Source organism: Myotis yumanensis, unplaced genomic scaffold, assembly GCF_028538775.1.
Source record: "Myotis yumanensis isolate MYYU_CA2020_CCGP unplaced genomic scaffold, mMyoYum1.0.hap1 SCAF_3, whole genome shotgun sequence".
Classification (NCBI taxonomy): domain Eukaryota; kingdom Metazoa; phylum Chordata; class Mammalia; order Chiroptera; family Vespertilionidae; genus Myotis; species Myotis yumanensis.
Window position 1 is genome coordinate 187162357 of NW_027223754.1, and position 22599 is coordinate 187184955.

The 22599-nt window shown below is 40.7% G+C and overlaps 1 protein-coding gene across 1 annotated transcript in view; it reads right to left on the reverse strand.

The window, feature by feature from the left end:
- The window catches only part of PTPRO (protein tyrosine phosphatase receptor type O), a 200412-nt gene that overhangs the window by 56136 nt on the left and 121677 nt on the right, over window positions 1-22599 (reverse strand). The window contains exons 7-12 of the mRNA XM_070410642.1: window positions 19900-20096; window positions 12491-12611; window positions 11959-12152; window positions 10921-11032; window positions 7093-7244; window positions 5800-5920 (exon numbers count right to left, since the gene is read on the reverse strand). Of these exons, the coding sequence (XP_070266743.1) occupies window positions 5800-5920; window positions 7093-7244; window positions 10921-11032; window positions 11959-12152; window positions 12491-12611; window positions 19900-20096 (897 nt within the window). The remainder of the gene's footprint in view (window positions 1-5799; window positions 5921-7092; window positions 7245-10920; window positions 11033-11958; window positions 12153-12490; window positions 12612-19899; window positions 20097-22599) is intronic.

Genomic DNA, 22599 nt, shown 5'->3' on the forward strand with positions numbered 1-22599 from the left:
TCAGCGGAGCAGTGAGGCTCCTGGCACTGGGATCAGCGTGACAGGGGGCAGCGCCCAAACCTCCTGATCAGCCCTGCTCTGTGCCTGATAGCGGGGAGCTCCCGAATCCCCCGATTGCCCTGCGGCTCTGTGTGTGACAGGGTGAGGTGCCCCAACCCCCAGCCCCCACGGGCCCTGCTCTGTGTGTGACAGAGTGCGGCGCCCCAACCCCCTGCCTCCACGGGCCCTGCTCTGTGTGTGACAGGGTAGAGCCATAACCACTCCATCGGCCCTGCCCCGAGTGTGACAGTGGCGGCGCCCCAACCCCCTGATCGGCCCTGTTCTGTGGGTAATAGAGGGTGGCGCCCCAATCCCCCTCCACGGGCCTTGCTCTGTGTGTGACAGGGTAGAGCCATAACCTCCCCATTGGCCCTGCCCTGAGTGTGACAGGGTGCAGCGCCCCAACCCCCTGATCCGCCCTGCTCTGTGTGTGACAGGGGGCGGTGCCCCAACTCCCCTATCGGCCCTACTCTGTGAGTGACAGGGGGGAGCTCCTCAACCCCCTGATCGGCCCTGCTCTGTGAGTGATGGGGCAGCGCCCCAACCCCCTGATCGGCCCTGCTCGGTGAGTGACAGGGAGCAGCGCCCCAACCCCCTGATTGGCCCTGCTCTATGCATGACAGGGGGTGGCGCTGCAACCTCCCCATTGACCCTGCCTTGAGTGTAACAGGGGGCGGTGCCCCAACCCCCCTTTCGGCCCTACTCTGTGAGTGACAGCGGGGAGCTCCTCAACCCCCTGATGGACCCTGCTCTGTTAGTGACAGGGGGCAGCGCCCCAACCCCCTGATTGGCCCTGCTCCGTGCGTGACAGGGGGTGGCGCCGCAACCTCCCCATTGACCCTGCTTTGAGTGTAACAGGGGGCGGTGCCCCAACCCCCCAATCAGTCTACCCTGAGCGTGACTGAGGGTGGCATCGCAACCTCCCGATCCGCCCTGCTCTGTGCATGACGGGGCGGCGCCCCAACTCCCCAATCGGCCCTGCTCTGAGCCTGACCAGGGGCTGCACCTAGGGATTGGGCCTGCCCTTTGCCACCCGGGAGCAGGCCTAAGCCAGCAGGTCATTATCTCCCGAGGGGTCCCAGACTGTGAGAGGGCACAGGCTGGGCTGGGGGACCCCCCTCCCCCCGAGTGCACAAATTTTTGTGCACCGGGCCTCTAGTCCTATATAATAAAAGGCTAATATGCAAATAGACCAAACGGCAGAACAACCGGTTGCTATGACACGCACTGACCACCAGTGGGTAGATGCTCAATGCAGGAGCTGCCCCCTGGTGGTCAATGTGCTCCCACAGGGGGAGAGCCATTCAGCCAGAAGGCGGGCTCACGCTGGCAAGTGCAGTGGCGGTGGTGGGAGCCTCTCCCGCCTCTGCCGCAGTGCTAAGGATGTTTGACTGATGGCTAGCGGGCCTAAACTGTCAGTTGGACAACCCTCAAGGGCTCCTGGGCAGCAAGAAGGCGCAGGCTGGGCTGAGGGATCCCTCCTTCCCAGTGCATGAATTTCATGCACCGGGCCTCTCGTTGATGACATAATAATTGAAAATTCTTGGCAATTGTTTTGAAGGTTCTTTATCCTTACACATGCCACGTTGAATTAATTTATATTGTACTGAGTTCATTAATAGTTTGATTTCTTTATATATCTAATCTTGTACTCCATAATAGCAAGTAGAATGACTCCAAACAGGCCTCTGTCACAGAGAAATTGAATTAGGATTGTTAACCCAACCAATTTTGGTCTAGGTTCAGCAACAGCATTCTGATTCACACAAGCCCTGAAAATCTGGGTGCTGAAATTGTATTTTTCTGTAAAGTAAAATTAATTTGACTTTCATGTATACCAAGTAAATGCTTTAAAGAAACATAAAATGACAAGCATCAAAGTTTTGTAAAAGGAAACATAATTTCAATTTAATTATGACAAAAGCAAAATGTTTTCATTTCTCTGAAAGGTGAAACTTATTTTGATTAAATATTAATTGGAATACTATTTTCAATTTTGAGGTTGGCCATTTCAATTCAATTCATTCAGTATCTACTGAGCATCTACAGTAGGAAAGGCATTGTGTTACAGGAAATTGAAAGAGTTTATAAAATACAGTAATGTGATGAGTAGTATAAAAAATAGACAAATGAATAAAAAGTAAGGTTATTTAGTTTTTAGGGTGGAGGAAGGGAAGGCTGAGAATAGGTACATTATATACAGACAATTTGGTTTTCAGAAAGAAAAAATAGAGGCAATATACTGTGTGATATTAAAATATCAACAAGGAAAAGCTTATTGGTTCTAAGGATTCTGACTCACTAGAAATAATTTCTATGGGAACTTGCCTTTCATTCTTGAAAAATTTAAAGAACTTTCTAAACTAGTTTAAATAGCCCTGTCTGTTAACAGGGATCTATGGAGGCCCAAAACCTCATGATAAGTTTGGGAAACTATCATGGTTTTTACTTAGACTCCAATGTAGTGTGAGTATAATTGTCCCGGTTTATGACTTTAACACATACTCGCTTCATAGATCATCCTAAATAATAAAAGCCTAATATGCTAAGTGTCCAGTCATCTGGTTGGCCGTTCAACAATAAAAGCATAATATGCTAATGATATGCTAAGGCCTCTCAACCGCTCACTATGACGTGCACTGACCACCAGGGGGTAGACAGTTAACTGGTCGATCAGTTGTTATGACATGCACTGACCACCAGGGGGCAGACACACTGACCAGTAGGTTAGCTTGCTGCTGGGGTTCAGCCGATGGGGACTGAGCAAGAGGCCAGACACACCCTGGAGTCCTCCTGTGGTCTCTCCCCAGCTGGCCAACCTCCTATGTCCCTCCCTGGCCCAGATCATGCATTGATGGGGTCCTTAGGCCTGGCCTGCGCCCTCTCGCAATCCGGGCTGAGGGTCCTCCCCGCCCCCAGTGAAGTGCACTGGACCTCTAGTCCATAATGTCATATAAAAGTGACAGTGAAGCATGCAACAGGTCCACTGAATGCTATTTTGGTAAGAGCACCTCTGAATTTGCACTTTAAGATAGACTAATAAATCAAATGAGTTGGGTACAGCAGCTAGGCCCTGAGAATCACAGCTACTGGTAATGATACAGCTTGGGGAAAGAAAGGCATGGGGAACATGAGCATAATCTTTAAATAGTTATACTTTTCCAGAAATGAATTTTAAACTGACATGTATACATGGGCAAATTTTCAGGAAATGGTTGGAATTGACAGAGAGGCTATTTTTTTCTTAATAGGAAGATCATGAAATGTTGGTAGCTGGTGATAGCTGCATTTTTAGAATTCAAGTGTAGACTGCTAGGGAAGAAGAGCAGATTGCCTGTAGTGCCCAAAATTGAACTCTACCAGAGTCTCAATTGGCAAAGTACCGCCCCCCTGAGGGTACTTTTGAAATTTGCAGAAATGTTTTTAATAGTTACAACAGAAGTTAACTGGACTTTTGTGAGCAGGACACAGAAATGCTAGATGTCCTGCAATGATGAAGAAAACTCCAAACAGAAAACTTGTCCATATCCAACATATCATGTGACTTTCTAAAGTCACACCAGAATAAATCCATTATAAATATAATTGCAAGTACTTTACCATGTAATATTGGATTTTTTTTCAAGGAGTTAAAATAACTTAGAAGAAGGCTGTCAGCAAGAAGGATATACAAGTGGAATTAAGAAGTGATCTCAAAATTATGTAACAATTGACTTTTTCTGCCTATAGTGTTTATTCAATATGTTATGTATTTCCAACTACCTATTTAAGTTTAAAGGGTTTCAGTGCAAGAATTTAGTTTTGGGTTGGCAAATATAAGACAAAAAATTTAAGACTTAGTGCAATGAATTACAGAGAATGCAACTATTGGGTAAACTAAGGAAAGATTACGCTTTGTTTTCTTGGGAATATTCTAGGAGTCTTCTAAATGTCAGCCATGCTACTCATGGTATTTAAGCTGCTAACAAAAATACCCTGGATCCATATTAACTTATAGCTGCACATATAGACATGTGCAATAACTGTGGTTATTTGAGACTCATGAATACACTCAGACACAGCTTAAAATTAGCAGACATCTGAAACAGTGATATCAGTGAGTTATGTTAAGTGTTTTAAAATGTTTTGCTATTTTATATATTTTAATTTTTAAAAAACAAAATAAGATCTCTGCTGTGAAAAGTACATATTGAATTGGAATGCATTTATTTTGGAGGTCAGTACTCTTAAACTGATACTGTCCTTTGAGGTTTACCATACAACTTTTTGCTAATCCATCCTCTTTTGCCTGCTGCTGGTTATAGGATGATCATCTCTGAGGTCCCTTTAACTATTAGAAACTAAATGAATATATCAATGCATGGTACATCGTTGAATATAGAAGATGTGTTTATGTTGCACAGGGTAATATCTTAGTTGTGTTTCATAATACGGAAAATTATTTTGATACTACACTACACAATAAGTTTTAGCTCATTTTCAAGAATATCATACTTTCCTCATTTCCCCTCATCCACAGCCTATTATTTTTCTTGGCATGTTATTTCCACTTTAATTAAGGTTATTTCCCTCTTTCTTTCATCAGATGAAAATATATCTAGTCTCTTATTACTTCTCTTAATTTTAGGTTTTATTCTATCTGTACTTATGCTTGCTCAGTTATTTATAACTAATCAATATAAACTTGTTCACTTCTTCATTTATTTGTATACTTCTTATATGGAAGAACTACTGATCCTTTTACTTCTTGTAAATTCCAACTTATTCATATTAATAATGTATAGATATCAAGTGATTTCATTATGATTTTTTTTGAAGAGCTGTATCTGAACATATACATACGGAATCCATATCCATTTATTATAAAGTAGAGGCCCGGTGTGTGCACGAATTTGTATACCAGTGGGGTCCCTTGGCGGGGCTTGCAGGATTGGGCCGAAACCAGCTCTCTGACATCCCCCAAGGGGTCCCAGATTGTGAGAGGGCACAGGCCAGGCCTCGGGACCCCACAGGTGCATGATCAAGGCCGGGGAGGGACATAGGAAGTTGGCCAGCTGGGAAGGGGCCGTGGGAAGGCTCCAGACGTGTCCAGCCCATCTCACTCAGTCCCAATCGGCTGAATTCTAGCAGCAAGCTAACCTACTGGTCAGAGTGTCTGCTCCCTGGTGGTCAGTGCACATCATAGCGAGCAGTTGAGTGTCCTTAGCATATCATTAGCATATTATGCTTTGATTGATTGAACGGCCAACCGGATGACTGGACACAGCATATTAGGCTTTTATTGTATAGGATTATTTGATTTTATCTTGATTTTATATTAAAGTTAAGACGTTATATCAAATTTTAAAATATCAATACCTGGGTTATTTTTCTTATGCATTTAATTGTAGATATTAAAGAGAGCATTACATAATAGTGATATGAAAAGGAAATGGCTTCTGATGGGTGGAGTACACTGCACTAGATAATCTCAAAGATCCTTCCATCTTTAAGTCCTGAGACTCCTTAGATTCTCTAAGCTTACTATGACTGATGGACACTCCTATCTCCCAATACAGTAAGCACTGCACTCACAGAAACTTATACTAAGATGAACATACTCTTTTGGTAGTATAAATGACTATTTTTCACTTCTAAAAGAGAGTAAACTGTTTTTTTGTGATTTCACTGAGTTGAAAAGACCATGCTAAACCAAGAAATGCAAATGCTAGTTTCCCCAGCATAATCACTTTCACACTCACACCTGTGCACTCATCTCACCTAGCTTGACAAGGCGGAGCATGGAGGTATTACTTCCTCTTTCAGTGCAAGCAGTTACGGAGAGATTGTAGATATCTCCTGGAGGCAGGCTGAGAATTGCAGTCATGACATTGCGTGTTACCTGCAAGATCATCAAAATTGAGGGTTTAACCTTCTGATCAACTTGAACTATAATACCATTCTAAACAATTACAGGACTATCACAGATATGGCCTCTCTGCTCTGTGCTGCAATCTACAAGTGATTACAACCTTATTAATAAGTTATTTCCTCTAAAAATGATATAAATTCCTGATCTGAGCCAAATGCAAAGTAGCTCTAAATACACATAGTACATATCAGAGCATTTTTGCAATTGATTCCCTTGTTTGGAACAGGTATCACTCTGGTATTTCCCCTCATATTCACAGCAAATTTTATAAAAGGTAACTGCTGGGCTGTTCCTGATCGGAATATTTCTCAGCCCTGGAACACTCTGAAGAAACCTAGCCCATGCTGGATACTTGGCTTCTTAACTGAAGACTGTATTTCCCAGAACCTCCCTGTAGCTAGAGGAAAGCATGTGACCCAATTCTGACCAATGGATTGTAAATAAAAGTCATGTGGACAACTTATAGTTTCATTCACACTGTGTAGGTACCGGGCTTTCATGTCCTGTCATCCCTGCACAGGTGATTCTAATGATAATGAAGGGTCACTTGTACAGATGAGGATGACATAGAGTCGCAGCTGGAGCAACAGAGAGAGAGAATCTGGACCCTGGATGCTCCTTTATGGTACAGAAGAGGAGCCCTGTTAGTCCTGGGCTAGCATGAGAGACACATAAACTTTGCTTTTCTTTGCGCCACTATATATTTTTTAATTAAATTTAATTCACTCTTTACCCTAACTAATACAATGTCAAAAAGCTTATTATACCAGGAGAAAAGAAATCAGCATTACTAACATACCCAAATATTTAGGTGTTGGGGGATATAAGGACAAAATATTGAAATTTCTTAACTATGGTTTTCTTGAAAATGTTTGACATCCTGAAGAAAACACGCAAATAATAACACTCATAAGTGAAATTAATAGTTGCAACTATTTCAGCTAACTATTAAAGATTAAAAAGTAAGCTCTATAAAAAAAAGGAATTTAATTTTTGTTCACGGTCCTATCTCCAGAGCATAAAACAATGCCAACGGGCATACAAACATTGGTTTAATGTCTCAATACATTTTGCTTAATGGTTGTCCATAGTTTATGCAAATGAATGTTCAGATGCCCATACTGGGATTCAAAGAAACATACGCTCTTTTTAATTTTCTTCTTTCCTTCTGCAACAACCATCCAATGCAGCATTCTAGAATGGGAGAGGTCAGTGGTGTCATCCCCATATGTCCAACTGATATATAACAGACTGTTGAAATATTCCACAGAAGTGATTTCTGGAGCAACTGGGGCTATAAGGTAGAAAAGAAGAACACTTTAGTGTAAGAGATTACTAACAATTAAAATGCTTATTCATACAGCATGAAATCCCATGTAAAGTTAAAGAACTAAAATTCACACCGTACGCTGGTCCTGGATAGACCTGGGACTCCCAGTACCACAGGTATATACTACAAGGTGGGCATTTGTTTCCTGGAACCTCACCTTACAGCTCAGACACAAGAGAGCTCCATCTGAACCTGAGGGTATATAGGTCTTTTATGTAAATGTCAGTTACAAAATTCCTAAAATGTTCACTTGTTTGGGTACGCTTGTTGCATCAATTAATTAGTCATTCAGCGCTGGTGAACTTATTTTCAAAGAAGTACTGGAAGCTCTGGGGTTCTATAAAGATACCTCTTTTTTTTGTTGTGGCACAACCAAGGTGCTTATGGGAGTAAAGGACAGTGGGAGTAGTGGGACAGAAAAGAAATACTGTTTCCATAAAACACAAGGCAACATCATTGACAGTGTTTTAGTCCAGTGCTTTGCAGAAAGTAACCTTTTAATAAATGCCTGTGGAAGGATTTTTTATCATAATGCAAAGTTAAAGTCTAACACTAAGTTTATTAATGTAGTTTATATTTTGATACATTTAAACTTTAAGAAAATTTCCAATTGGGAAGATGAGCTCATCATAAGCTTTATAATATATGACCTGTGAAAGCATATTTCCATTATTTTTAAAGTAACTGATAATTCTGAAGATCTGAAAAAACAAATAAACAGCTGAATTTAAATTCCACGTCAATGGTGGTTTAAAGACAGGCAAGTTTTCTGTTCCATGATGCAGCAAAAACCCACTAAAATATTTGGAGGAGAATTTCTACAAACCATAAAGAATTATCTTCTTTAATTTGCCACTGATACTCAACACAAACATTCAGCACTAATGATGCTTTGAAATAATCCGCTGTCAAGATTTGTAGTATAGAGAGTAAAAAACACATTTCTGTGTCATGTGAAATAGCAGTAGCATTTCTATATATTTGACAATAAAATCTTGAAATATCAACAATGTATCTTAGCAAATAACACAAACCCACATCATATTTCAGAATATCCTAATAAAGGATATGGACCCTGGCTTCTTTGTGGCCTCTTAATATATTCCCGATACTTCATTATATGCAACGACCTATACTTATGTTTCTTCAAAGAATATTTTCTCATGTTCTAATTATCATGAGGACAAAAACACATTTAAAATTTCAAACCCAGAAGCACATATCCCTCTCACAGGTACAAGGTCTTCAGATTTTTGTGCTTCATGCTGTTACTTTAAAATCCAGCATAGTGCTGAAGGACCACAAGATGTCACTATCTGTTTAGTAAGCATTGTTTGGTACACCAGCATAATTATGAACTTGACTTGCAGAGGAAATAAGTTGCCTAACAGAGAGTAGACTTGAGGTCCTGATAAATCACACCTTATTAAAATATTTTTTCCTGTTTCTTTTTATACTGCACAATTTAGCAGTTTGGGTCACAATGAAAAAGCATAGGCAAGTGAAGTTTGTGATCCTTATTTGCTTTAAAATGAAATGAGAGAAGAAAAAATGAGAATAAAAATAAGTTAGCCACCATTATGTTTGAATAGTGATTTATATTAGGTAATTTAATTCTCACACTATCCTGTGGGGTGTTGTTATGTCCACATTATAGATGTTGAGAATTGAGACCTGTATCAGATAAGGCTATGGACCGTCAATGTGAGCACAACTTAATAGTTTGTCCCAGGAAAAGATAGGAAATTACCAAAGATCAATTTCTCGAAGATAATAGACTGCCCACTTAGGCAAGTAGTTGCTGATTAATCACAGTTTACCTATCCAGACTTGCTTTGTCAACCTAATTGTTACATCATGACCTTTGACCAATCCCAGTCGGTTTCCAGTTTTGAAAGGCACACCAACCACTTGGGTCCAGAACTATGAATCCTATGAATGTTTCATGTCCCATGTGCCCTTTGAGATGCTGCAATGACTGCAAGGTGGGTTCCACCTCCCTGTGTGAGGTCTAATGCCCTGAGCTTGGCTCTCTTAGTCAGGTGTGAGGTGATATTCCGAGTGTTACCAATGAGAAAATAGAAGTCTAGGATCACTGAGATAATTCTAAATCCAGAAATTAGCAGAGCCAGGTCTGTTCAATCAAGTGTTCAGATGGGAAGTCTGGGCTTTTTCCAGTCCAGACATGGCTGTCTGAGAAGAGAAGAATATTCTCAGGGTGTTAATCCCAAAAAAGTTAAACTGTATAAGTTATTAATAAAATGAAGTTTAATTATAATTAAACATGTAATTATTGATAAAGTCAACAGCACAACACAAAGCTTCTTAAATAATTGGTATTTTCTCCTTTTTTGAGCCAATGGGGAGTGCTAGACATTGGCTAGTAAGGAAAAGTGATGAACTATATAAGTAAATTGTGTAAGAATTCACATAGGATACATTTATTTCTTTTGTTTTTGAATTTATAAATTTCAGTGGAACAAAGCTAGATGTCCAGTGAGGAAAACATTTTGCCAAAATTATTCTTCATCTAAAAATATTTTTTCTCTTTTTTCGGTACAACTCTAATTACAGTATTAGAATCCACCCAAAAGTTCCTGAAAAATCTTAATTCAAACAACCAGGGTTAATGTCTCTTTTATGAATTTCCCCTTTTCATTGTCACCTCTGATCACTTTTACCATCTCTGCTATATGATGATAAATTACACAATTTAAGGCTCTGAGATCTAACATGAACAATTTTTTAAAGTTACTTAAACTTTTTGCCATGTATTTTGCTACGCAGCTTATTTAATTGAGAAACAATAATCTCTATACATAAGAGCCTAAGCAACCGAATGATCAGCCAACTGGTTGCTATGATGCGCACTGACCACCAGAGGGGCAGATGCTCAACGTAGGAGTTGCCCCTGGTGGTCAGTGCACTCCACAGCCAACCTCCCCTGGCTGGCCAACCTCTTGCAATCCCTCCCCCCAGCCGGCTGGTCCCCCCTTTTCCCCCCACATCTGCCCCGATCGCCGGCCAGGCTGAGGGACCCCGCCTGTGCACAAATTCATGCACCAGGCCTCTAGTAGATAATAACAGAGAATAGATACTAGTATCATCCCCATTTTTCACATTAAAAAACCACCAAGGCTTAGAAAACTTAATTGCTCAAGGTCGTATATGGCATCCAACAGAGGTGTGATTCAAACCCAGGTCTACCTGTCTCCACAGGCTTTTAACTCCTGCAGTGGACAACCCTGCAGTCAGCCTGGGCTTTAAAAAGGGCATAATTAATCAGGACATGGAGGCCCTCTAGAAAATACAGCCATCAAACGGGCAAAGGCAATTGAGTGCAGGGTGAAGCACATCTCTTTTCTGATCAATTTCAAACAGGGGCATACCACTCAAGGGCAGTGACTCAGACTAAAAATGAATCAAGGGCAATAACTCAGGATAAAAAGAATATTTTAATTTTTAAAGGCCATTATTTAAACATATAATAATTTTCCAGACTCAAGCATATGATCTTCCATGACACTGGGGCTCAGTCACTCCTGAGTGAGTGACCGGCACTTTCTGGAGATGTGTCTCTTCAGAACCTTCTGCAGATAGTGTTCTCTCCTCAGGAAACTGTTCCCTGCACACCACTCACCTGTTATGAAGCTGATGGTGGAACTGTCACAACAGCTCAATTCTGGGTCTCCCCAGGTCACCATGGTCACTCGGAAGTTGTAGTACCACGCTGGCAACAGATTAGCTATTCGCTAAAAAAAGCAAGGAGACAAAAGACTAAGGGGCAAAATCATATTTTTTTTGAGTAGAATTATTTCTATTTGGCCATGAAAAGAACTAATAAATAATTTTTATTTTATATTCTGTGCCTTGTTGTATTCACAAAATTTTCCACTAAAAGCACATACAACAACCTCTTTTTGTAATGAGGTGAGGTGTAAATAAAATGCTATACAAAAATATAATGTAATTTAAAAAGTGATTCAAAGGTATAGAGTCAGATGCTTCCAATATTGGTTTCATTTTGCAGTTTCCTAAGTTATATTACACAAGTGAAATAGTACTTATTTGCAAGTGACTGTAGATACATGTCTCCCTATTTCAAGCCAAATGACCTTTCATAACTCTGTATTTTCTCAGGTTGGACCATAGGCATGTGCCCTTGATGGGTGACAATTATGAATCATCAACTGGGTAGAGGGCAATTGTGTACTTCATGTGTGAACTGTAGGGAAACTGCACATCTAAAATTATTTAAGGTTTAGAGAGAGCAGTCTTTACCAGCTCTCTAATGGCCTGACACTATAAGTACTTAACTGTTTTGTAGATGTTAAGAATCATCATCATGACAGTTAAGCAGTGTTGACTAATTATTAAATGATGAAAGGTAATCTCCTGTGTTTTTCTCCCCAGGAGCAGGAAGAAACAATAAGCACTTGGTAGCTCTACTAAAATATGGATTAACAAATAAACTAGGGGTGAAAGCCAGTTGTACACAATTCTTTCTCTCTCAAAACAACTAAAAACAATCCTAAAAACAACCAAAAAATCCCTTGAGAGTAGCAAGCTGTGTATATTTACAAAATGGTCTAATTTACAGATACCTTTTCCCAACATTAGGTACATATCGGCACATCTATTTACACAGGGAGGTGACAGATGGCTCAGGAAAGATTACCACAGATGCAGTTAAGGAGGTGGTCGCTGCTATTTCATAGTAGGTTGTCCACTCTGATGTCATTGTTGTGGGGTTGAAATAAAACATTTCAACCACATACTTTCTGAACACTCCTAAGTATGGTCTGGTCCAGCTCAAAACCAATGCTGTGGGGCCCAAGGGGTAGAGCATTAAATCCTTTATTCCAGTTGGAACTAAGAGGAAGGAGGAGGGGGGAGTGAAAAAAGAAAGCCAAGAAGGAATGTTTAATATCATAGCAATGGCTTCAAATGTCTACTTTATAACTAAGGTTTTTGCTCTTCTGATACAATCATTGAAAACTAAACATATTTGCCTCTGATTCCCAACCCCCCCTCCAAAGAGTAAATGCTAAGGATGCCCTCCAGCTATACAATTGCAATAGTTTATGGCTCTGAAGGTAGGATATTGGGTGAACAAGAATGGGCCTCCTATATATGATGGTAATGAGTTGAGCTTGGACATTGCAAACAATACTTTGATAATGTTATTATCCTTGTACCTGGTGACTTACCAATGGCAAATGTCACAGGATCTGAAGGTGGTCCAATCAAAGGGCCTTTTCTTAGGTACATCACAACCTGGTATTGGGCACCAGGAACCAGATTTTCAATAATAGGTTTGCTTGAGTTCACCTTTAAACCAAACAGCCAATAAGATTTCTTTAGAGCTGAGCTTTTAGAATGTGACACAGAGGCTAAAATTGTATTCAGAGACTCTTTGTGGAACCACAGATGCCTTTGAAATCCAGAATCCTTTATTCATGCCCAGGAAGGTCAGATTTCAAAATTAGGATGATTTATAGTTTATGTGAACGCTGAAGGAGGCCCAGAACATTCAGATTCTATGCCTGGATTTAATAAGCCCCGTGAAATGCTTTATACCCATCAGTGTTAATTGTAACTATGTACACAAGAGACACATAAACCTCTAACCATAATCAAATCAGCAATACCATAAGGAGAGTCTGACATTCTAAATTGTAGTGTCACCCGATGGCATACGAAGATCAGTACAGGAATGCCTTTAGTCCCTTGTCACTGAGAAGCATATAATAGCTAATTATAGAGATGGAAATGACTTCAGAAATTAGCTAGTCCAAATCTCTTAATAGATTAAGAAAGTAAAGCAAGAGAATGCCCAAGGTCATATATTTAGATTCAGTGCTGGGACTAGAAGCCTAGTGTGTGACCTCTAATCCACACTACAGGCGAGTCATGGCTGAGCATAGAGATATAACAGAAGTTCTTTTTTTATTTTGTTTAAATTCTTTATTGTTGAAAGTGTTACATATGTTTCCTTTTCCTCCCATTGACCTCTCCCTGCCTGCTCCTACAGCCCAGCACATGCCCTCACCCCCCTACTGTCTGTGTCCATTGGTTATGCTTTATACTAGTACATGCATACAAGTCCTTTGGTTGATCTCTCACCCCAACCTGCCACCTTCCCCACACACACTCCCCTGCCTTCCCTTTTAGGTTTGTTGGTCTGTTCAATGCTTCTATGTCTTTCTATCTATTTTGTTCATTTTGTTCATTAGTTTACTAGAGGCCCAGTGCATGAAATGCATGCATGGGGTGGAGGGTGGTATCCCTTAGCCCAGCCTGTGCCCTCTCACAATCTATGACCCCTCGAGTAGGGTCCCTAGGCCTGGTTGGTGATCAGGGCCTATCCGGGCTCCCCCCCCCGCCCCCCCCCCCCCCCCCCCCCCCGTCTGTCGGAAGCTAGCCCCGCCCCCACTGCTGCCACTGCTTGCCATCTGTGCTGCATTGTTCCCACTCCCCGCCACCGATCACCTCCCTCTGCAGGGGACAGGAGTGGGGTGCGATAGCTTGGCTGGCCTGGGCCTCTCTCTGTGGGGTGATCACTGGCCAGCCCCACACACCCGTCACAGCATCGCTGGCCAGTGGCCTGGGCTCCCTCTGTGGGGTGATCAATTGTGGGACTCTGGGCTCTGTGATCAATTGCCCAGCAGAGAGAGGCCCTGCCCACCCAGCCGGGGCTCCACGATTGATCATTGTGCAGAGGGTGGCCTGGGCCTCCCTCTTTGGGGTGATCACAGAGCCCCCACCCCTCATCGATCGCTCTGCCGGCCAGCGGCCTGGGCCTCCCTCTTTGGGGCAATCGATTGTGGAGTCCCCCCCACTGATCGCCCCACAGAGGGTGGCCTGGGCCTTCCTCTGCCTGGCAATCGTGGGGCGATGGTGGGGCCCCCGACCAATCACATCGCATCCGCCTTGTCTGGCCTGGCGCCAGTGCGTGTCATAGCGTGATCATCCGAAATGTCATCCAAAGGTCATTCTGTTGTTTGGTCGATTTGCATATTAGGCTTTTATTATTATAGATGTTGTTCATTATATTCCACAAATGAGTGAAGTTCTTTACAAGGCTATTGTGACTCCATGAAATAATGTTGTCAAGAACATTTCTCATTAGATGAGTTCCTCTTAAATGATTTTTAAAAAGCTCTTGATTATGTAACAAAAAACATATAGAGAAAAATAGTGAAAACAGATAGATAATATGTCCCCATTTAAATTCAATGTTGGTGTGCATAATGATTGATGATTAAGAAGTATGGTTTAGTGCTTCTGATGTTGACAGTCTTGCTTAATGGAGAGAACACAGATATTCTATTCAGACTGCCTGAGATAAAATCTTGACTTGATCCCTCATAAACATGGGAATTAATTGATAATTTATAATTTTAAAATAATTTTTACCTTGTTTTCCTCATTGACAAAGTATAAACATTACTATTATATATCTCATAGAGTCCTAAGGATGTTTAAGACAGAATATTAAAAAAGTTGACTCTTATTACTCATCAGCTTTTTGGCATCTAGGGTACATAAAATTGTAAAATTGCCACAAAGGTGCTTAAATAAATGGAAAACAATATTGTTGATGGCTTACCTATGCCATAATTTGCCAAAGTCTCATCACAATTTTAAGAATAAACATTCATTTAGTGATGCAATGTAAAGTAAAACCTTCCCAATACCAGAAACTGATTCTACCCAGCAGAAATTGTACAATTTGTATTGGCACAACTTGCTCTACACATAGGTGCCCCACAGCATGCCAAAATTTATTTTCAATTAATTTGATCAAAATAAGATTAAACTGAATTAATGTTAGCATTTCCACCTTTCCTTTTCTATTTACTCATTATTTACTAGTATATCAGGGTTTCTTGCCCAAGTTTTAGAATTCATTTCTGCTGGAAGCCATCTAGACAAGGCCAGTCAACTAGATATCCTCATTTGATAGAGCATTTCCTGAAGAGAGAAGGTATGGATAAGAATGTGTATATTATACACAACTAAGCTATACTTTTTTATTTCTGTAAAATTCATTTTAAACAGTAAAACTAATACTATTTGCTCACTGTAAAAATTATTCACATTGTAGGAAAGTAAATAAATTGGAAGTCTTACTGTCCTCCTTCCACCATTTCCAACATCTTGGTGGGCAATCTTCCAGACCTTCCTTGGTACATACATCCATAAATAATATGTTATTGAACCGTATAGGTGTCATATTATCAACATGGCTCCAAACTTTTCTTTTAAATTTCACATTCTAGACATACTACCATACCTGTGAATGCTGACCTAGTTCATTTCTCACTCGTTAAGCACATCAGAATAACACAGGACATAAAGGGTGTACACTGTTTCAGGGTGCTGTTAAAGTTCCTTTGTTTTGATAATATTTTAGGCAGTAGTTGATTCTGACTATTCAAATGAGTACCTAGAATCACAGTCACTTAAATGTCATAATAATGAATTTGTCCTAAGAAAATTATACTTTTGAAGATTACTTGTAATTTATCAATTTTTAATTAAAATGAATGGCTATCACTGGGCACTTTTAAATACCCATATAAAGGCTTATGCTTTTGGATTGGATGATAGTCCTTTGGAAAGATTCTCCCAGCCCACTGGTGCCCTCAGAACCAATGTGAGAAAATATATATCATAATACTAAAAAAATAAAGGAGAGTAATGATATTGCAAATGACCTTAACAAATCATAAACACCAATCCCATACCCAATTTTTGAATATTTGCTACCACCCTATATCTACACTTCTGTCCCTCCATGCCTTCTTATTTATCCTAGACCTTCTTATCTTCTTGGGGGTGGGTTGGAGGTAGGAAGAGGAAATGCTTCTTATTAAATAATGTTTTTTATTCTCTAGAGGATCATTTCATACCCCCTCCCCCAATTTCCACCCCATCTTAGCATTCTAATATTTCCTCTCTCCCACTCCTGACTAGCTTAGTCCTCACTGCAGAGAATTATATTCAGCCTAATGTTTCTCTAACTAGTCACTTTCTCAGCTAAAGAAATGGGAGAAAAGATGGACTAGACAGTATAAGGAATACTCAATAAACTCAAATAACTAGGTTGAAGTAGATGGTGGTGAGGGGTCCTTTGAGTTTGAAATGATCTTATTTCTACATTATGTAATCCTTATTCCACTAGTTCTTTTCTATATATTTGTTACAATTACTCAGGTTTTTCTGTGGAGAAACCATAGAATTGCTCCATCTCCCTCCCTTGATTAAAAAAGTCCAGTTAGGTTTGTGTAATAATAAAAGCTAACAATTCCTTGCACACTTCTATTTCAAGAACTGCATTAAGCATACAAGCTTTGATCTTTAGTACAACTCTGTGAGGTAGGATATGCTTCTCCTTATATTACGGATTAAGACACAAAGACATAGAGATGAAGAAAGTTGCCTAGGGACTCATAGATGGTAACTTAAAATCAGGTCTGATACTGGATTCGAAGCTTTTAATCACTACTTTTGACCTTGTCAAGATGAGCAGTGAGGGTGACCCCCTCCCTAGTGTAGCACATGCAATCCAACTAAAACAGCATTGGCCTGGAGGTCAGATCACTTAAGTCCTGGTCTCAGCTTTAACACTAATCAGTGTGTAACTTTAGGCAAGTCCCTTAAATAGTTGGCCTCGTAGCTCTACCATTTCTTCATTTATAAAGCCAATAGACTGATTTTTCTGTCTTCTGACTTTGTCATGTAGTTATACATTCCTATAAATTGTCAAAAAACACTTATGGACCAAGGCACTACACATATAAAATATATATACATACATATATTGTATGATGCTTCCTAAGTCTGAAATTTATCATTGTGTGTGACTCTTTGGAGAAAATGCCAAAATCACATTTGACTTCAGAGAATTGACTGGGCCCTTTATATAACACCGACTGAGGCCGAAACCGGTTTGGCTCAGTGGATAGAGCGTCGGCCTGTGGACTGAGGGGTCCCAGGTTCGATTCCGGTCAAGGGCATGTACCTGGGTTGCGGGCACATCCCCAGTGGGAGATGTGCAGGAGGCAGCTGATCGATGTTTCTCACTCATCGATGTTTCTAACTCTCTATCTCTCTCCCTTCCTCTCTGTAAAAAATCAATAAAATATATTTAAAAAAAAACAAAAAAAACAAAAAAACAAAAAACACCGACTGAGCACTGACTTTATGTTCAACATATATTCATTTATTAATGAATAGCCTAAAATGGATGTTAGGAGAGATATATCACAAAACTCCTTTTCCTATGAACAGTCACATAGAAACACATACATGGAACAAAAAAACCCCGATATGAAGAACATATATGAAATGAAGACAAATTTAAATTAAATTAAAACAATGTATCTACATGGAAGACCAGATGCTGAACTTTGCGAACTTAAGGTTCAAGTCAAATTTGTTTTATTCCTAACATCTCACCCAGGATCCACCTACCACAAAAATCAGTGGAGTTGTAGGAGAAATAGGGATATGAGCAGAGAATCTCATGGATGATCTAGCTGAGATATAAAGCAATGATCCTATGGTACAGTTGATGGTAGAGGCAAAATAGGGAGAATGGAACTGCAAAATAGTGAAATGTTACGTTAATTGTGAATATGTGTTTATCTTTAGAACCACACTTATTTTCGAGCTGTATTTTGAATTTTCTATTTAATGTAGTCACAGAACCACTGAATATAAAACTAAAGAAATACTATTATTTTCTTTATGGATACTGGTTGCTTTAGAACCAAGCCCAAGCCAGATGGATTCTGGTGAGAACGCCTTCTGGATTCCTTTGGTCAATGGTCACATGATTGTAGGTTGGTTTTTGAGACTTTTTGAACTGATGTTTACTTATCTGAAAATGTTTGTGTGTGTGTGTGTGTGTGTGTGTGTGGTGGGATAATGGATGATGGGGGTGTGACAATAACAAAATCCTCAAAACATTCTTGTAGTAATTGAAATAACACCTAGCACAATGGTTTAGTTCCCACTCTCTATTTTAAATATTGGTCTCCTTGCCTATAATCTTTAATAGTTTTATGTTTGCACTTCACAAAGGTGCTATCAAAGTGCACTTAGACCAGCCCTTTCTGGAACATTTATAATGTATACTATCCATCTATACTTCTAACCTTCTGTTTCCATGTAAAAAATACATAATTTGCATATTAGTTGGGGCAAGGAAGAATGTACCTTGGAGCAGTCAAGTTCTAGGTCATGTTCTGTAAGAGAAAAACATTTTCTATCAATGCCCAGAGTCAATCATCTTCGGTGTGCTCAGGGAAAGAAGCTTATAAGCTGCTCAGTGAGCAATGATGACTAATTGTTTCAGCATATTTACTCCTTAATTTAATTCCAGTCAAGAGGTGGCCTCAGCTTTAAGTGTGGGCTTATCTCAGCACTCTAAGGCTTTCTAGTGCTCCAAAGACTACAGTTCCTGAATTCATCTTATCAATTAAAAATTTCTCCCTTTGAGTTTCACTAATGCCTGACTTTTGTGGCATAAATGGAAGCATCCCAAATAGCTTTCACATAGCAGGCATCTTTTTTGAGTATTATATTTCCAGTGTACTCCACATGAATTGATACTTTATTTTTTTTGCCTTTAGGGAGGTAAATACTGTGTTTTGTAAGATAGCAAGAAACAGTAAATTTGATCTAATGAAATAATAAAATGGAATAAGTAATAAAATGTAGTACTAAAACCAGGTTTTAGGAAAATGTTATTGGGCTTCAGCTCCTGGTGGATATTCAGGACATGGGAGAGCAAGGCCTGCTCTCGGCCGCTCTGCTTGGCTTCATTCAGGACTGCTGACAGGTGTGTGCACACAGCTGGGAGCCGCTCCCGGAACTGCTGATCTGCTCACTGTCTCCACCTGCCCTTTCCTGTGCTCAGCTAACTCCTAACATCCTACAAAACTCTTCTCAGTTGTGATTATTGAGTTTTTTTACTTTATATCCTTTTAATTTTTGAATTATTTTTTTTCAGTGAGCATGCATTACTTTTATACTTAAAATAACAAGGAAAAAAAGAGAGAGAAAAAGTAAAAGAAACAAAATCTGCCCCAAACTCCCTCTCTGGTTGTCCACTCCCCTGGTGGAAAATTTTTTCACCAGTTTCCAAATCCTCTCACCTCAATCTGTATTTACTCAGGCCCCGCTCCTTTCTGTGAACTCACCGCTTTCTGCGAACGGCTTCCTGGTCATTGTCAGCCTAGGCCTTGTTTTATACTGTGCAGTAATTCTATGTTCAGTTATCCATTGTTCTCACTAGATTATAAGCTCTGCAAGAGCAGGACGTATAAAAATATCTAGATCCCCAACATCTATCCTAGTACCTGGTACATCATAGGCGCTCAGTAAATTCTCCTGCATGAGGAATGAAAGAGAAAGGAGACAGCCACCCTCAGAGGGAAAAGGAAGATGGCTGCGACCCAAGAGCCATGCACACTCACTCCCCGTTCCTGTCCGGGCTCACGGAGCACCAGAGACCTGAGCCCGGCTTCCCCCGTGGCCTCCCCGCTCTGCCTGCGAGGCTGCGTTGCATCAGGTGAGTGAGCCCACAGCCAATCCCTTCCTTTACCTGCGTGCAGTACTGTTTTTCTAGCCTCTGGCTCTCCTTTTGTTTCTGGCAGGTGAGGGACACCACAGACACAATGGTGCCGTTGTAGTTCTCTTGGGAGGACGTCCAGGACATCACGGCGGTGGTTGAGCTTAAAACGTGGACACTCACATGTTGGGGCTTCTCACTGAGCTCCTCCATCCACTCTCCCGAAGGACCTGAAGGTTTCAAAGGAGAGCACAAGGCACGTGTCACCCTGAGGTGGTTGAGACAAAAGGCTGGTTTTAAAAATCATGTTGTTTCCCCTTCGCCCTAAAAAGGATATTCCAAGTAAGATTGGCGCCTGGCCCTGCCGGCGTGGCTCATTGGTTGAGCGCTGACCTATGAATCAGGTTATAGTTCGATTCCCGGTCAGGGCTGTGGGCTTGATCCCAGTGTGGGGCGTGCAGGAAGCAGCCAATCAATGATTCTCTCTTGTCATTGATGTTTCTATCTCGCTCACCCTCTTCCTTCCTCTAGTCTATATAATCAATAAAAATATACTTTTAAAACACATATTTAAAAAAAAGATTGGCAGCCTAACTGGTCTTGATATTGTCTGCCCAGCTACAGCCCGGCACTGTATCCCTCATCATTGACCTAAACAGCAGCCACAGCAGCAAAAATACCCTAGTGAGCGATAGAAGCTTCATTTCCATTATGTGCATCCGAGTTAATTCTGGAAAATACTTCCCTGGAGCGAATTTACTTCTCTTTTAACAAAGAGTAGATGTAGCAATGTGACATGTCATCAGTGTTTATAATTTCTTTGTTGCTAGGATCTTTGGTCTCTAGAAATAATTACTTTGAGATTCAAACTAGCTTCTCCTATAGTTGTGTAAAAAAAATCCAAATTTGGTAACAGTAGGATGGGAGAGGCAGGGTGTGACTATATTAGAGAAGAAATGGGCAACAGGCTGGCTCAATTATAGAAGCTGGCTAAAACCTGGGGTGATTAGCACTGTGCCTGACTCATAGGAAGGGCTCCAGAATTATTTAGGTGATCATTGCCTACAGAGATTCCCTATTGCAATTCCAATGTGGAACTTCCTTTAATTTGCTTAGGAACTATTTCTCCATTCCTTAATAGAAAGCTGTCTTCCTAGGCTGGCACCCAGGTTAGGAAAGGGATGCTAGTCTCAGGTTCACCATAACTGGGGTAGGGGAAAAACAATAATTATCATGGCAAAGAGATATGGCATGCATTACCTACTAGGCTCTATTTGAGTCTACTAGTATATGTGTTTATAAATTTAATCCCTTAATTTCCATAACAAACCTGTTAGACAAGTACGAGTATTTTTTAAAAGAATATATTTTATTGACCTTTTACAGAGAGGAAGGGAGAGAGACAGAGAGCTAGAAACATCGATGAGAGAGAAACATCGATCAGCTGCCTCCTGCATATCTCCTACTGTGGATGTGCCTGCAACCAAGGTACATGCCCTTGACCGGAATTGAACCCGGGACCCCTCAGTCCGCAGGCCGATGCTCTATCCACTGAGCCAAACTGGTTTCAGCAAGTATGAGTATTAATCTCAGTTTCAGACAAGGTAGCTAAGGCAAAGGGAGGGTAAATGAGCTGGCATTCACACACAGAAAGCCTGGTTCTAAAACCCACCCAGTGGCGCAATAAATATTTGTTGAATGTACAACAGAATTAATAAATAGGCAAATAGCATAATCCCAGGCTAGGATTTAATAGTTTGGTACCAGAAGCAAGATGTATACACAAATAAAATAAATCTAGAAAAATACCACACTCGTGTTGTGTGCTATGAAACAGTAGAAACTCAGGGAAGGGAAGAGCCAGCACGGCCAGAATAGTTGAGGGAGTTTTCTGGAAGCCGTTTACACTTGCAGGGGACCCTATGAGCAGATAAGGAAATGTTTGGGTTAATGGAACATTGTTAGCCTCATGGGAAGAACAGAATAGTAAACCTTGTTCGCATTCTCAAGGGATGTCACGTCAAAGATCTCCCATCATTGGAAGCTGGGGAAGGCAACTGTGACTCTTCTTTCTGCAGGCCTTATGGATCTTTCAGGCCTCTACCAGGGGTAACATTTTTGGTTTCTTAAGTAAACGTTTATACGGGACATTGTCAACATGTTTAAGCTACTAAATAAACTGATTTCTCCCCTCTGCCCTCCTCCTGTTTCCCTTGCCCCCCTCCCCCCTCCCTTTTGAGGATATTTGATGAAGGTGGTATTTTGCTTTTGCAGATGTTGATAAAGTATATGGTGGTCATTTTCTTTGGAGAGCAATGTTTGCCCATTTCCTTCTGTTTCTTCTTTCTGCTGATAAGAGGCACATTAACATCCCGATGAGCTACAAATTGATTTTTAGCCTCTAAGTTTCTGGTAAACAGAGTCAGATTACATAAAAAATGTTACAAGCATGCACCATTTGTTCAACTTTTATTTCATTTATTTATTTTTTAAAATAGATTTTTATTGATTTCAGAGAGGAAGGGAGAGGGAGAGAGATAGAAACATCAATAATGAGAGAGAATCATTGATTGGCTGCCTCCTGCACACCCCCTACTGGGAACCGAGCCCGCAAACAGGGCATGTGCCCTTGATCAGAATAGAACCTAGGACCCTTCAGTCTGCAGGCCGACACTCTACCCACTGAGCCAAACTAGCTAGGGCTTTGTGCAACTTCTAGAGCAGTGGTTCTCA